Source organism: Lepidochelys kempii, chromosome 3 (genome assembly GCF_965140265.1).
Source record: "Lepidochelys kempii isolate rLepKem1 chromosome 3, rLepKem1.hap2, whole genome shotgun sequence".
NCBI classification, from domain to species: Eukaryota; Metazoa; Chordata; order Testudines; family Cheloniidae; genus Lepidochelys; species Lepidochelys kempii.
The window spans coordinates 98,912,844-98,929,676 of record NC_133258.1 but is presented as its reverse complement, the minus strand read 5'-3'; the positions used below and the strand labels follow the sequence as shown (position 1 = coordinate 98,929,676).

Genomic DNA, 16,833 nt, shown 5'->3' with positions numbered 1-16,833 from the left:
TCAAGTCGGAAAAAAGGGCTTCGTTGTGTGGACAGGTGCAGGGTTAAATCGATTTAACGCTGCTAAATTCGACCTCAACTCCTACTGTAGAGCAGGGCAAAGTTGACACTTGGGCTGACTAGATTAGAGAACATTTGGAGAGCAAATGACACTTAAGACTAAAACAAGAAGGTGAAAATAGAAACAAGCAAACATTGGAATGAGCATTTGTAAGGGCACGGCAGAAAGAGCAAGAGCAACACGATGTACTAAGTGAATTTGTACATACCCTCTACTTTTCAGGGCAGCTGTAGGCCTTGCTGCTGGTCCTTTGGGGGACTTTGTATTAAATTTCTATCCAGCTGCAAAATCGTTGCCAAATTCAATCAATCTGACCAAGAAATATTTTGAGGAGAATGATGTTGCTCTGACCAACAAAATTAAAGAGAGGTTGGCTGGAAATATAGTTAGTTATTTGGTTTTTTACGAATCACCAGATGTTCTCAACTGCCCCACCCTGGTGATTTTGTTTTCAATTTTTTTATTTTGTTGTGGAGAAGCCTGAACTCATTTAGGCAGATTTGGAGTTTGTAAAGTCAGCAAACAGTCAAACAGTTGCAGCTTGTGTCTGTAAAACTTTAAATGAATATGCAGTTACCTAGAAGGACATGGCAATAGTGAATTCCAAGTCAGCTTCTTACTGCACAAAGTCCACACAAGATGTAAAGCTGAATGAAAAACCTGAATTGCTTTGTTTGTCTTGCCCAGCTCACATGCTGCACCTTGCTGTCTCTCATGCACCAGGTGTTCCCCAAATGGCTGATTTTAAAAAGTTTATAATAGATGCTTGTGCAGTTTTCAAGCATTCAAGTAAAACAAAAAAACTCTTCTATGATGTTTGCAAAGAGATGGTTTAGTCTGTATTTGGCTGCACAGAGTGTTCAGAAGGCATGGGGTATCTTAGTGCAACTTTTAGATCACAAAGTTCAACAGTGGAAAAGCCTAAAAGCTGAAATCTCAAGCAACTATGCAAGAAATTAGGCAAAACCTTCGAACAAAACTCGAACTCCTGAGTGAAACACTTCAGCCACTACATGAAGCACAGAAGAAATTGGAATCCAATTCTTTAACAGATGGCACATTTTCTAATACAAAGGTATATGGCATCTGGCTAACAATATCTCTTCAAAACTTTCTCGCAAAAGTACATCTGGAGAGATTCCAGAAAAAAACAAATCTTTTCTCTGTGTTGCCTGTCACTGAGCAGGACAACTTACAGTCCTGGTCACTGCTGTGTGTATGCAGCCTCTTTTTGCTCATGGACCTGCTATTCTGGAACAATCACCCAGCTCAAATGCCAATCAACAATGAACAACAAAAGGAAGATAGCATGAAAGGGAGAAATTATGTACTGTGCAATTTACTATGTGTCCTAAAAGCATAGAGTAAAAGATCTCAAGTAAGTTTACTTAAATTCCTGCTTATGAGAACAAAGACAAAAACATTAAAGGGGGAAAATAAAGCATAATCTTCTACTTTTATTAACAAGTACACCATGGGTATTGGCAGTGCAAGCTTCCCCATATTGTCCTACCAATGTTCCTCAAAGCTCGAGTTGGTGGGACCACCTTGAAGAATAAAAAAGGAATTCCTGCCTGATCAACCTTGACTTCTATTTTTAGAGTGCCAAAAAGGGCAGTGATTATAGCAGTGTATTTTTGTGCCAAGACACCTGTGTACTATAAACTAGACTGAGTCCCCCAGACCATTTCACATAGCCTCTACAACTATCCTATGGTAGTAAATTCCACTCACTACCAACCTAGGATGGATTTGAACTGGCTACCTACAGGTTCAGGGCTCTCTATTTTATTTGTTTACTTTAAAATTCTGCCCACCAGTTGTTATTGGGTGCATGTACAAATATTAAAAACAATATTAGTATTAACTAGCAAACTTTAACAGAAAATAGAACAAATATATTCCATTTTCACTCCCACCATGTTCCTACAGCCAGATTCTGGCTCTGCCAAACCAAGGAGAGAAGCAAACTTTGACAGAGAAACGGAGCAGGTGGCAACAGTTTTGCTACCTACATCTCTTCTCTTTTGTGAGCCAACTCTTGAAGCCCCTTCCTTATTTTTTCCTTAGTTCTTTCTCATAAAAAACTCCCACTGACACCCATGGGAGTTCTGTCTGAATAAAATAAGGACTTCAGAATTTGGGCCTATGATAATTGGTACGTTGGTTGGAATCTCAGCAGAAAGGCCAAATATTAAATTTTCTGACATGGATAATTAACTTGGGTTTAGGCACACAGGAGGGAACCAGTGTAGACAGTTTTCACTACTGCAACAGTACTCTATCCTCTCTCTGGATAAACGGAAGACTTCATTTTCAGTGCTTTTAATAATGTACCTTTCACAAACGACAAAATTTACTTCTACATTTGAACAAATAACTCCTATGACATTAGTTCTTCTGCCAACGTTTTCAAAGCCTTCATTTAAATAGTTCTGATAAAGTGTAATTCCAGCAGTGTCAGTAACCAACCAAACAAAAGATGCTGTTTTCTATTTTTCCTATCAAGCCAACTGAAGCTTTAAAAAATGCTATTTATTTGCAAGTTGTAAATGAAAAATTTATGATGACATTTATGAGTTAAGTTTGATTCTTTTAACTTCTTGGGTGCAGTAGAGATCATGAGGTATCCTCAATGGAAGCCAAATTGACAACTTTGTTTTGAGCCTGATAGCCACATCTTATTAACATAATTCATACTGTAACATGGAAGGCATCTGAAGGACTGAGGCAAGACCACATTGCCTAAAGCAGTCCAACAAAATTTTAATGCAGCCAGAGCCCTCACCCAACAGTGCCTGCCTCCCCTAGAGCTGGCCTCAGGCAGACCCACTCACCAAAGGAACACTTTGTTTCAGTTCTCATTCTCCTCGCCTCTTTCAAACTAGACTCACCTGCAACCCAGCTAGCTAGGCTGGGTGGGAGGAAAATATATTAAAATATGTTATATGAAGGTACAACCTGCCAACACTATAAAAAACCCCATACTTTTCTGTCTTGATCTGGGCACGTGCCCACCTTCATCGGCAAGCATAGGTCACAACCAAGAAGTCTGTGGACTGGGCTTGTTTTATAGGCTAAACTTTGGCCATCCCTGACAGTGATTCAATGTACAGATTGAACAAAATTTGATGATTATTCTTAAAACATGCATTTTCACCATGTTCCCTCAGCTGTCCTGCCAGAATCTGCCAATCACTGGAACAAAACCAGAAAATTAGCAGGTACTAAAATTTCCTTTTCAAGTTATATTCTGCTACTCTAGATGTGTAGGTGTAGAGCCTCCCTATCTGCAGATGGAGACAGCTGTACTTGTGTTCTGATGTTGCTATCCTTTATAACACTAGTAAATTTCCATCACAGAATCTGGATAATCTCCACATGGTTGAGCCTTGCTCATTTTTAGTGCCTCCATGTTATTGAATTTCTATATTTACAGATCTGTCCATTAGTTTAGATGTATTTAGTTTATTGACATTACCAAACAAATGCTCTTCTGGTCTTAACTCTGTATCTTAGGTTATATCTTGCTAGGGAGCTGCACGGCACAAAACATCCATTCACTTCAGTGAGATGTGTATGTAGTATGACTATAGGAATGGTTCCTTTAGTTATTGACTAGTTTTGTGATACCGTCAAACCAAACTACGAACAGTTGTGGGCTTATATGAAATAGTCATAAAACGTATAAACAATACGTCCGGACAGCAAGTTAAGAAGGTGTCAGGAATGAAGGCCTGCAGCTAAGCATGGGACTAGCTAGCTCACTCTCCAGGCAGATTAATGAACACAGGCCAGCTATATCAGAATTGCCTGATTGGCTGAGGGGAACCAGCAGCTCAGGCTTTCGGTCTCAGGGTTCGAGTGCAGGGCTGGTGATAGGGAGACCCAGGCCCACCCTGCTCCAGTGGATCACAGCCCAGAGACCTAGAAGTGACAGGTGAACCCATCGCAGGGTTGATGGGAAAACATGGGGTCACTGCCTCACCTCTCAGCACCACAACGGGACCAATGTCTCATTCTCCTAGGCTACCTCCTACCAGCATCTGGTGGGGCTGCTTTATGGCTGCAGAGACCTGATTTCCCAGTCTCTGTACTGAGCAACCTGCTTTCCTCTCCCTCTGCAGGATTTTCCATCTCCTGGGGCAGCCGTTTGTCTACTCTCCAGGTTGGCTCAGGGCAGTCGTCACCTGCCACAGCCGGTCATGGGCTCCGCTGGCAGTTCTGCTCCCTGGGAGAGACGGCTGGCTCCAACTGAGTTGCAGGGCCCTGTTCTTATACCTACTGCCCCACCCCCACACTTCCTGCGAGGGGGGTGGCATGGAATTAGCTGAGCCCAGTAGGGTGATTTAACCCCCTTCTGTACTGGAATGAGGCCACTCTGCCTCATTATGGGGCCGAACTGAAAAATCTGAAAAAAAAAGTTCAGTCTGAACCTAAATTGATTTTTCCCCACTTATTCTTGCTGAAACAAAACAATGTTTTTTCAGTTTTTTTATTTTTGTTTTTGGTCATTTGGAGTTTGTTTTTTTTACCTCCAAATTTTTTTTTAAAAGCTCAATTTCTAAACAAAAGGCTGTTCCGAAATGAAAATTCAATATGTTTCATTCTGAAACCACTGAAACGAGCCATTTCAACTTAAAAGAAAAATCCAATTTTTTTCAGCTGCAATTATTCACAAATTCAACTCAAATTTATGAATAGATTTGGTGATCCAAAATATGCATTACTATTCATCCAAAAAAAAAAAAAAAAAAGAAGCCACCCATCTCTACTTTTTTCACTGTGAATAAACAAACATATTTAAGACACCTCATGGCAGACAAGACCTGGATTCTATGTGGACATATATGAAAATGCCATGGGATCTTCATAAGAGTCTTGGCGAAAATTTCCCTGTGGTGCAGCATTTTGCGTGCTACCTGGCTACAATCCTGTCAATGGCGGTGTCTGTATATAGTTTATTAAGCGTTTTAGGCTCTTTTAGGATCAAAGGCATTCTATGAATACTTGGCTTTTCTGAGTCTACCTTAGGTTGCCACCTTACTAAAAACATTGACATTTATGACACGGTGTAAAGTAAATTGAATTTAGGATTTTCAAAGAAGCCTAAGGAACTAGTCATCCAATTTCCATTACATTTCAATGAGAGTTGGGCACCTAGATCTCATCGGATAATTTGGAGCTGGTTGAATTGGTTCCTTGTGAAAAAAATTAGTCCATAAACCTAATGTTTTGTTCTGTTTGCAAACAGATTATTACAGACTAATTCATTATGATTTTTACTAATTAAATTTGCTATTTAATCCTACAGTTTATGTGAATTAATTCCAGGTTATTGCTTGTTTGCAACCTATTCCTGTAGGTCCAGAACAAGGTCTGGGCACTGTTTATATCCTCAAAATAGGCCTTAAAAGATGCATAGGTATTGTGTTGGTCTTTGGCACTGGGGGCAATTTCCCACAAAAACGTAACTATTTCCCTACAGTATTTACAATGTGAGATTATACATACCATGAGAGGTGCAATACACATGCAGGAACTCTGGTTTGTAGAGCATAGATTATGTTTTAAAATAAATAATTTTAATTTTGTCTCATAGAAATCCAAAAATGTTAATTCTCATTTCTCAGATTTTAATGATGGTAAAGAAATTCACTTAATAATCCATTCATTTTCGGCTTCTAGAACCATTGTGTTGTATCGCCTGATCCCTAAAAATATATATAGCTATGTTATACCAAGCTGTCATCTGTCAAAGTTGAAATCCAAATCCATTAAAGAACTGCTCAGTAACGGATGGATCTGCTAGAAAACCTGCTAAATTCCATACCACCCAAGCAACAAAATAAGATTCAGGAAAAAGAGAAAGGCAATATCACAAGACTAGCATTTCTTCACAAAACATAACATAACCATATCTGATTAAATATGAATTATAGCTGATGTAATACAATGTAGCTTTCAGAAAAGTGCTAACAAAGAACAAAAAGAATGTACCTTTCCAGATTGAAAGTAAATAGGAATATAAAATTAATTTTAAGGACTGTAAAACTAATTGGAGGTGAGAGACTTTAAAACTGCTATTAACTGTAATCAAAGAACACTGCATAGAGAATAGAAATTATCATTTGCTGCTTTCTATTTGCAGACTTGGTCAAGACATATTACAAGCATGTTTTGGTTGACCATCTCTACAAACAATATGAGGATTTAATGAGCTAGTAAGGATTTTCTGTTTGGGCCCCAGCAGCTTATAGTTAGCTCACAGATGGCTTGTGTCTTGGTTCAGTTTAATCCAATAAAGTTGCTTTACTCAGTCTTATACTGCACCTACAGGAGCACTTTTTGAGTGAAAAATAGCTTCTTTTTCCAGCTGACGTTGACATAAGGAATGTAACTGCATCACTTCCTTTTACTTATGATGTGTGCATGGCTCTTAAGATCAATCTTCCTGAGACCAAGGTAAAAATAACCAAGTTTGTATGCATTTTAGATCATTTTATAGTACTTATTGCATAATGCGGTTACAGCAGGTATTTAAAACAAAACAGTTGCCTTTGTTGTGACAGCATACTTTCCAGTTTTCAGTTTCTGAATAATCAAGTGAAAAGTGCACTACTACCTCCTTTTGGTGCTGATAGGGAATACTACAACATGCATCTGATACAGATGTAAATAGGGCGTAGTTTGCTAGATATAATTCTTAGAAATGCCTAATAAAACCCTAAACTTGAGCTCTCCAATCTACCACCACAGGTTCTTCCATTCTTTCCTTAAATTGCATAAACATATAAATAAATAACTATGACTCACAATTTATTTGTGGGTTTTACTTTTAAAGAAAATGCATTTTGAATGGATGTTTTAGAAAGGGGGGAAATACATGGAACATTGGATTTTTGAGACTTTTTAACAACTATATTTAAATTCCAATGGCAAAATACTTTAAAAATGAAGCAGAATTTAATACTTCTGGAAATGTCCAAAGAACTTTAATTGTTGATGTCATTCTTTTAGTGGTGAATTCCTGGCATCTAAGTAAATGCATTTCTCTAGCCTACTTGAGCATAATCAAAGCAAAATAAGAGACTACTCCATTCCTGAAGCAGTGGCTAATGATATGTTGGAGACCAGAGGTGAAATCCTGGCCCCACTGAAGTCACTGAGAGTTTTGTCACAAAATTCAGTAGGGTCAGAATTTAACCTAGGATATGTAAGGGTCAACAGGACATCAGCTCACACCTTTCCTCCAGAGCTGATATTTTCACTTAAGTCCATGTCTCCTCCCCCTGCAACACAGCTTTCATTACAGCACAACCTTGCATCTCAGCTGATAAGATATGCCATCCTAATTCAGCTGCTAACAAAGTTAGAGACCTCCATGAAATGCATATCTAATTAGTTAAGTGCAATGTAAACTACATCTACAAAATTGTACTAAAAATTATACTTTTGGGTTTTGGGGTTTTTTTTTTTAATTATTATTATTTTGTAGCCTGGTGGATTGACTTCCAGGGGAGGTGGTGAAGTCTCATAATATTACATTTAAGCAAAAGTTGGAGGATTATATGGAACTGACCAGATCATAAGAGATATTTAGCCAACTTTAATTTGGAAAAGGGCCACGGGAGGAGTGGAAGGTTATGCTTTCAGTCCCAGATTGTACAGGATGAAGACATTTTACTTGCTTGTTTCGTTGGCTGGTTGGGAGGGGATGAGATTATTTTTGACTTTATCTGGTACACAAAATTATAAAAGATTGACAAAAAAAATTCAACCTGTTTCAGACACGATGGCAGTGCATTTTGTCCTACTGCACGAGCACAAAAGTTTTTGAAGGGAAAGCTACATGTACCAGAATACATGCCTTATTTTGCTCTCCTTTCAGGAATTAGCAAAGAATCATAAAAATTTAAAACGGGGGGGTGGGGGGGGTGGAATGTTAGATTTATGTTGCCCATGATTCTGCCAATACAAGATTGTTCTCTTTATACTCTCTAGTGCTTTGGCACTCAAACATTCAAAGATTTCAAGGCCAAAAAGGATCATTAGATAATCTAGTCCAATCTCCTGTAGATCACAGGCCACAGCATTCCATCCACCTGTATTGAGCCTAATAAACTGTGTTTGACTAAGAGCATAACATGTTTGGCTAAACCATATCTTCCAGAAATGCACCCAGTACTGATGTGAAGACATCGAGATGGAGAATCTACCACTTCCCTTAGTAGTTTGTTCCAATGGTTAATCACCCTCCCTGTTAAAAATGTGCATCTTATTTCTAACTTGAATTTGTCTGGCTTCAGCTCCCAGACAAGAGCCCTGTAGTACCTGCTGGTTTTCCCCCCATGCATAATCAATTCACCTCTCTATCTTTTTTTTGGTAACTAAACAGATTAAGCTTTTCAAATCTCTCACTGAAAGGCATTTTTTCCAGCCCTTGAATCATTTCTGTAATTCTGCTCTGTGCCTTTTCTAACAGCCTTTTAAAATTGTGGACACCAGAATGGATTCAGTATTCCAGTATTGGTCTCACCTAGGCCATATACAGAGGTAAAATCACCTCCCCTCTCCTCACTGCTCCTGCTTATACATCCAAATATCTCATTAGCCCTTTTTGCCACAGCATCATGCTGGGAGCTCATCTTCAGTTGTCTGCCCAGTACTACCCCTAAATTCTTTTCAGAGTGACTGCTTTCCTGTATACAATCCCCCATTCTGTAGGCATGATTTTCACTATGTGGAAGATCATTCAAAAAGATCTAGCAATAATTACCAAAGTAAATCAAGCTTTGGAAGTGGCTGGATTTTGCTGGAAAATAGCCTTTTTCAAAACTAAGAAATTATATTACAAACTTGACTTTTTCCTTTTTTGGTTTTGGGTAAATGTATTAGGAACATTTGAAAACATATTTCAAGTTTTTTTTTAAGAACAATCCAATGTTCTGCTCACCAAAATCCTATTTAGGGGAAATGAAAATATTCAGTAACTGATTTTAATAAAATTATTTCTGAACAATTTGATCAAAATAAAATGAGTCCCCTTTAATTTCCACAAAATGGAAACAACTTGACATTTCAAACTGTCTCATGAATTTTTATTTTTGACCAGCTTTGTTTCCTCCCATGACACTTAATTGTACTCCAAACAATTCCTGTCCCTCTTCATATATTAAGTATACAATTCTTATATCCCAATCATACACATTTAATTTTTACTCTTTCTTCAGAAGTCAGTTCCAGCCCTTAATTAATTTTTACTGCTGTTCTCTAAATTCCCTCCAGTTTGTTAATGTCTTTCTGGTATTGTGTTGCCTAGAATTATTTACATTGTTCTATGTGTGGTGTCATCAATGTCACACAGAAAGGGACTCACTTCTCTGGTCTCTGCTGCAACATGTCATCATATGCAGCCTGCAACCTATTTTTGCCATCCTGTTGCAGTGCAAGTTCATAGCCAATTCCTGAATACTATCACTTCTAGGTCTTTTTTTTTTTTTTTTTGCATAGCTCCTTTGCCTGGAATTCTCACCCATTGATTATCTATGGTTGGAATTTTTCTCTATATCAATATGCATCTTTCCAATTTGAATCTCAGTTTATTTTGCTGCTCAAAGACCTGATCCAGAAAGCGACAGAGGCTTCCCAACTCCCACTGATGTCAGTTCAGTTCAGCTGATGTTAGGAATTGAGCGTGTTTGGCATTTTACAGAAGTGGTCAGCAACTTGCAGGATTAGGCCCCATACCTGTAACCTCTCTAGATGCTTTTGTATTGTTAATGTTCACACCTAGAATCATATACAAATATAATTAGTGAATGTGCTTCTTCCCCCACGCTGATCATAAAGGATGTTAAAAAAGACTAACACTCATCTTAGACATTCAATGGCCCCAGAGACTCCCAAATTACTTAAAATAGCATAAAATGTCTTGATAGGTTAGCAACTACCATTTAGATTGGCTGATCAGTTTTCTGTATTGTATGTATTGCTTAAGATGTACTCTTAAGGAACAAACTTCTACAACTTTCCACGAGTCAGATCATGAGGGCGCTGAAACCAAACAAACTATGATTCAGCTAAAGGTAGTAGAAAAAATATAACAGAAGAGCCCTCTTAATAAAATAAAGTGAGAAAGTATCATTTTCTTTGCAAGAAAAGAGGTATTTTCACTGAAGTGAAGGTGCAGAGCAGAATGTTGGATGTTACATGCCCAGGATTTATTAACAAAGGAAAGGATTTGTGCCTGTGTCATACATCTCTTTGAAAATGTACTCCTAAATCTTCCTTAGTCTAAGTCATCCCATACCTGTAAATAACCACATTAAATTCAATTAATCTATATAAACTACTATCAGAATTGACATTGTGACCTATTTACCTCTGCAGATTAACATTCTCTCTCTCTCCCTCCTCTGTACACACACACACACATATATCAATATCATCCAGCATATGGAGAACAAAAGCACTATATGAAATTAATACATATATATAATGAATATATTTTGATGAGATATGTTCTTTATCTATATAGAAGTTAAGAGCAAACATTTATATCAAGTAATTTTTAAGAAAGAAAATTCTCTAAGCCTCTGTAATTACAGTGTTATGAAAGGAAGAGTCTCTTGTTTATTGGTTATTGTTATGAATGTGTGAGAATCTAGCAGGAGTTCAAAAGTTCTAGCAAGACTTAAATAAAAGGAACTTGCATTCCCTTTCATCTCCTCACATATAGTAAATAAAAAAAGGAAACTATTTCCCCCTGCAGCCCTTCATTTCAAACCCTGTACAGCATACCATTAGTTTTTAAGCACTGGAACTGTACGAGACACAGATGAAGACATGGCTAGCTTCTGGCGCAGGGACTATCTAAAAGACAGGACTAGATGAGACTAAAACTCACCAGCAAACCTAGATGATGGAAATAACTTACACCAGTGTGGTAGTGTTTTAAATTGGGATCATGAATGTGCAACATTTATGGCATAATGCCAATACGGCTTAACATTTGTGGGCCTCATAGAAATGAGTTTTCAGAAACTGAACAACCACTTAGCTCAGAACACATTAGCCAACTGTTACCAAATATTTAATTCAGAGTTAAAAGTTAAATTTAAAAGAAATTCAAACATGTTAAGTTACTGAAATGCACTTCTAAAGCACCCAAACAACCCTAATTCTTCCCTCAGGAGATACCATGCAATAACCATGAAATTAGAAGTAGTGTATAGTAGTGTTTGCAGTTGCAGATTAGATTAAATTGAATTTAAAGACAGACTTTTGTTCAGGTTTTTCATTGTGTTGTCATTACAAGAGAGAGTTAAGGTTGTGTGTGTGTGTGTGTTTAACTGCATATTATGTCAAGCAAGGCTGGTCAAAAATTTCCCTCAAAAATTCCCCTCTGTGGAAAATTGGGTTTCTGACAAAATGGAAATTTTCATGTGAAATAACTGCTTTACTCAAAACTTTTTAATATTTGTTAGCAAACCCTGCAAACCAAACAAATGTCAGTTTTTGACAAAACATTGACATTTTCTGTGGGGAAAACATTTCTGACCAGCTCAAGTACCAAACTTGTGATTGTGGGTTTAAAAAACAAACAAAACAAAATAAAACAAACAACAAAGCTTTTAGTGCCAGATTTACTAGAATACACTGGCTGCTCTATGCCACTTTGGATCAGCACAAAGCAGCCAAAGCAAGTGGCTAGTTTTCCCCATCCCATGATCTCCACATTTTTCTGTGCACATTTTCTCTACCTCACCCTCGCTCCTGTCCTGCAAATTGCCCTTCACCCTATCCCCAAGTTTGCTTTGCCTGCCTTCTCTGTTGAATATATGTAGTACTTGCAGAAGAAGAATGTTATTCTGCGAAGAATTCCACAAAGTACTGCCCTCTTTCAAACTTTTTGCCATCTCTATTGCTTTCAATGAGAGTAATGCTAAAGGCTAACAAGCAAAATTGGGCATCATCTCCTATAGTTCCCAGTAGGATTGAAGTCAATCTGCCCTCGGGATAGATGACAGCTCCTTGTAACAAAGATTAACATGATTATGCTGAGGACCTGATTTTCCATCACCTGGCACCTTGTGCAGTCACTTACCCCTATGCAAAGTGGGTGTAAAATGCTACCAGAATATTAGCAGTTTACAGTCACTTTGCACAGGTGTAAATGGTTACCAAGGTGCAAAAGCAGTGAAGAATTAGGCCCAGAGCATAAACGCTGTGTCTTGCCTACCAATATAAAAATAATTACTGGAATTTACCAAGCTGCAAATGCCTTCAGCTTTGTACAAATTTTATACTAACAGCAAATACCAAGGTTGGCCTTACCGTGAGGTGAACTGAGGCGGTGGCCTCAAGTGCCAGACTGTGGGAGGGCACCACTAGGACCCAGAGAGTAGAAAATTGGGTCTGCTGCTGGTGCATATGTATTCTCTCTGCTCTAGATGCACAGAGATGGTGGAGTGCTGTGCTGGAGGAAGGAGGGCACAAGAGGCATAACAGGCAGGCAGGAGAAAAGGTGAGAGGCAATAACAGAAAGCAGCAGCAGCTACAGGGAGAAAGAGGAGGAGGAGCCTCTTATGTACCTCTCTAGCACCCCTAGGAGCCTGGACTGATTAACACCAGCTTCTCGGGGAGCTTCCTGTGGCTTCCCTGAACCAACCTGAGGAGAACAGGCAGTCAACTGAAGTAGTAGGAGCCAGATAGGCCCTTAAGATGCTGATATGTTCCCTCACTCAGGCCCTGCTACCAGCCTGCTTATTTGTCCCCTTCAATTGAGTGTTGAGAGCCACTATACCTGGCACAGAACACCAGTCATGAGTGAAAGAAGAAAACACCCCTCTGGGGCAGCATTCAGAAAAAGAAAGAAAGCAAAGGAAGCTTTTCTATCTAAGCAGGAAGGAGCTGTCCTGAGATACATAGACACAAATGTTCACGGCGAGCCTTCCGGCCCCAGTAAGGTTGTGAGTGGTGAGGAGATGCCTGATCTTCCAGTCAGTCAGAGTGCAGGTGACCTGGCAGCTACTGCAGCATCCGTATCTCCATCTCAAATGGATGTAACCATGCACATTACTATAGAAAAGTGTAGATCAGGGAAGAGTGTGGTGGAGGTGCAAGAAACAGCTGCTGCTGAGTTTAGTTCCTTAAGTCTAGATGATCCTGGACTGTGGACCCACGTGAGCAGTAGCCTGAGGGACTTCCTTGTACTGCATGGGCCACAGCAAGTGAAAAACTTCATGTTCCACAAAGACAATGAAAATAGAAGTTACCATCCAACACATTACTGGCGTGAAATCCCCAATGGTGACAAAGTGGAGAGGCCATGGCTTATGTACACAAAAACCCAGAATGCTGGATACTGTTTTTGTTGCAAACTCTTCCAGTCTAATGTTCCAGCCACATCGGGTTCTACAGGAACAAAGGACGAGAAGAATCTGGCTAGAAATCTGGCATGCCATCAGAAGGCAGCAAACCACCAGAGAGCATTCCATAGGTGGAAAGAGCTTGAGATGAGACTAAGGTTAAAGGCCACCATAGATGATCAGCATCAAGAGAAAATTGCATCAAAGTCTCTTTACTGGCAAAATGTTCTGAAAAGGCTCATTGCCATTGTGAGTATGCTTGCTACCCAAAACCTAGCACTGTGTGGCACTTCAGATCAGCTGTATGTGCCAAACAATGGAAACTCCCTTAAAATTGTGGAGCTGATGGCTGAGTTTGATTCTGTACTCCAGGAGCATCTACAAAAGTCACCACCCAAGAAATGTACACACACCACTACCTTGGAAAAACAATTCAAAATGAGATCATACAGTTACTGGCAACAAAAGTCAAACAGAAGATTGTGGCAGATCTGAAGTCAGCAAGATATTACTCTGTTATTCTGGACTGCACACCTGACATCAGCCAAACGGAACAAATGACTTTAATGGTACGTTTTGTAACAACAGAACCTAGTGAAAATGTCCCTGCAATGGTGACTGTCAGAGAGCCCTTTCTAGAATTTATTGACATTGATGATACTACAGGAGCTGGTATGACAAATGTGCTTCTTAAAAAGCTGGAAGATACGGGAATTGCGATAGCTGACATGAGAGGTCAGGGCTACGATAATGGTGCCAACATGAGAGCAAAGAACAGAGGAGTGCAGACATGGATCCGAGAGTTAAACCCTCGAGCTTTTTTTGTCCCATGCAGTTCTCATTCATTGAACTTGGTGTTAGTGATGCAGCATCAGCTTCTAGTGAGGCTGCTGAATTTTTTAATGTAATTCAAAGCATCTATGTATTTTTCTCTGCATCAACTCATCGATGGCAAATTTTGAAGCAACATCTGGGAACATCCTCTCTGACACTGAAACCACTGAGTGCCACACGATGGGAAAGTCGAGTGGAGGTGATAAAGCCTATCAAACACCAAATTGGGAAGATAGATGATGCCATAGTTGCCGTTATGGAGGATAATGCTATGACAGGAACTGTTCGTGGGAGAACAGTGGCAGAGGGAAATGGAATCACCAGAAACATACAGAACTTCAAATTTCTGTGTGCCTTAGTGTTTTGGCGTTCTGTGTTATTTCACATACTGTTTGAAATAAACGTTGTAAGCAAGAGACTCCAAGGTGTTGACTTTGGTATATCTGGAGCAATGGAACAACTGCCTGGGAGGCAGTGACCATGAGATGGTGGAGTTCAGGATCCTGACACAAGGAAGAAAGGAGAGCAGCAAAATACGGACCCTGGACTTCAGAAAAGCAAACTTTGACTCCCTCAGGGAACTGATGGGCAGGATCCCTTGGTAGAATAACTTGAGGGGGAAAGGAGTCCAGGACAACTGGCTGTATTTTAAAGAATCCTTATTGAGGTTAGAGGAACAACCCATCCCGATGTGTAGAAAGAATAGTAAATATGGCAAGTGACCAGCTTGGCTGAACAGTGAAATCCTTGCTGATCTTAAACACAAAAAAGAAGCTTACAAGAAGTGGAAGATTGGACAAATGACCAGGGAAGAGTATAAAAATATTGCTCAGGAATGCAGGAGTGAAATCAGAAAGGCCAAATCACACTTGGAGTTGCAGCTAGCAAGAGATGTTAAGAGTAACAGGAAGGGTTTCTTCAGGTATGTTATCAACAAGAAGAAACTCAAGGAAAGTGTGGGCCCCTTACTGAATGAGGGAGGCAACCTAGTGACAGAGGATGTGGAAAAAGCTAATGTAGTCAATGCTTTTTTTGCCTTTTTCTTCATGAACAAGGTCAGCTCCCAGACTACTGCACTGGGCAGCACAGCATGGGGAGGAGGTGACCAGCCCTCTGTGGAGAAAGAAGTGGTTCGGGACTATTTAGGAAAGCTGGACGAGCACAAGTCCATGGGACCAGATGCGCTGCATCCGAGAGTGCTAAAGGAGTTGGCGGATATGATTGCAGAGCCATTGGCCATTATCTTTGAAAACTCATGACAATTGGGGGAGGTCCCAGAAGACTGGAAAAAGGCTAATGTAGTGCCCATCTTTAAAAAAGGGAAGAAGGAGGATCCGGGGAACTACAGGCCAGTCAGCCTCACCTCAGTCCCTGGAAAAATCATGGGGCAGGTCCTCAAGGAATCAATTCTGAAGCACACAGATGAGAGGAAAGTGATCAGGAACAGTCAGCATGGATTCACCAAGGGCAAGTCATGCCTGACTAGTCTAATTGCGTTCTATAACGAAATAACTGGCTCTGTGGATGAGGGGAAAGCAGTCGACGCATTATTCCTTGACTTTAGCAAAGCTTTTGATACGGTCTCCCGCAGTATTCTTGCCAGCAAGTTAAAGAAGTATGGGCTAGATGAATGGACTATAAGGTGGATTGAAAGCTGGCTAGATCATCGGGCTCAACGGGTAGTGATCAATGGCTCCATGTCTAGTTGGCAACCAGTATCAAGCGGAGTGCCCCAAGGGTCCTGGGGCTGGTTTTGTCCAATATCTTCATTAATGATCTGGAGGATGGGGTGGACTGCACCCTCACCAAGTTTGCAGATGACACTAAACTGGGAGGAGTGGTAGATACGATGGAGAGTAGGGATAGGATACAGGGGGACCTAGACAAATTAGAGGATTGGTCCAAAAGAAATCTGCTGAGGTTCAACAAGGACAAGTGCAGAGTCCTGCACTTAGGACGGAAGAATCCCATGCACCTCTACAGACTAGGGACCGAATGGCTAGGTAGCAGTTCTGCAGAGAAGGACCTAAGGGTTATGGTGAATGAGAAGCTGGATATGAGTCAACCATATGCCTTTGTTGCTAAGAAGGCTAACGGCATTTTGGGCTGTATAAGTAGGGGCATTGCCAGCAGATCAAGGGATGTGATCATTCCCCTCTATTCGACATTGGTGAGGCCTCATCTGGAGTACTGTGTCCAGTTTTGGGCCCCAAACTACAAGAAAGATGTGGAAAAATTGGAAAGCGTCCAGCAGAGGGCAACAAAAATGATTAGGGGACTGGAACACATGACCTATGAGGAGAGGCTGAGGGAACTGGGATTGTTTAGTCTGCAGAAGAGAAGAATGAGGGGGGATTTGATAGCTGCTTCCAACTACCTGAAAGGGGGTTCCAAAGAGCATGGATCTAGACTGTTCTCAGTGGTATCAGATGACAGTACAAGGAATAATGGTCTCAAGTTGCAGTGGGGGTGGTTTAGGTTGGATATTAGGAAAAACTTTTTCACTAGGAGGGTGGTGAAGCACTGGAATGCGTTACCTAGGGAGGTGGTGGAATCTCCTTCCTTC

At 40.1% G+C, this 16,833-nt stretch overlaps 1 protein-coding gene across 1 annotated transcript in view; it reads left to right on the top strand.

Moving 5' to 3' along the window:
* The first annotated feature begins 1,006 nt into the window (after positions 1–1,006).
* Positions 1,007–16,833, top strand: part of TMEM244 (transmembrane protein 244) — a 29,488-nt gene continuing 13,661 nt past the window's right edge. The window contains exon 1 of the mRNA XM_073336666.1: positions 1,007–1,135. Coding sequence (XP_073192767.1) covers positions 1,007–1,135 — 129 coding nt within the window. The remainder of the gene's footprint in view (positions 1,136–16,833) is intronic.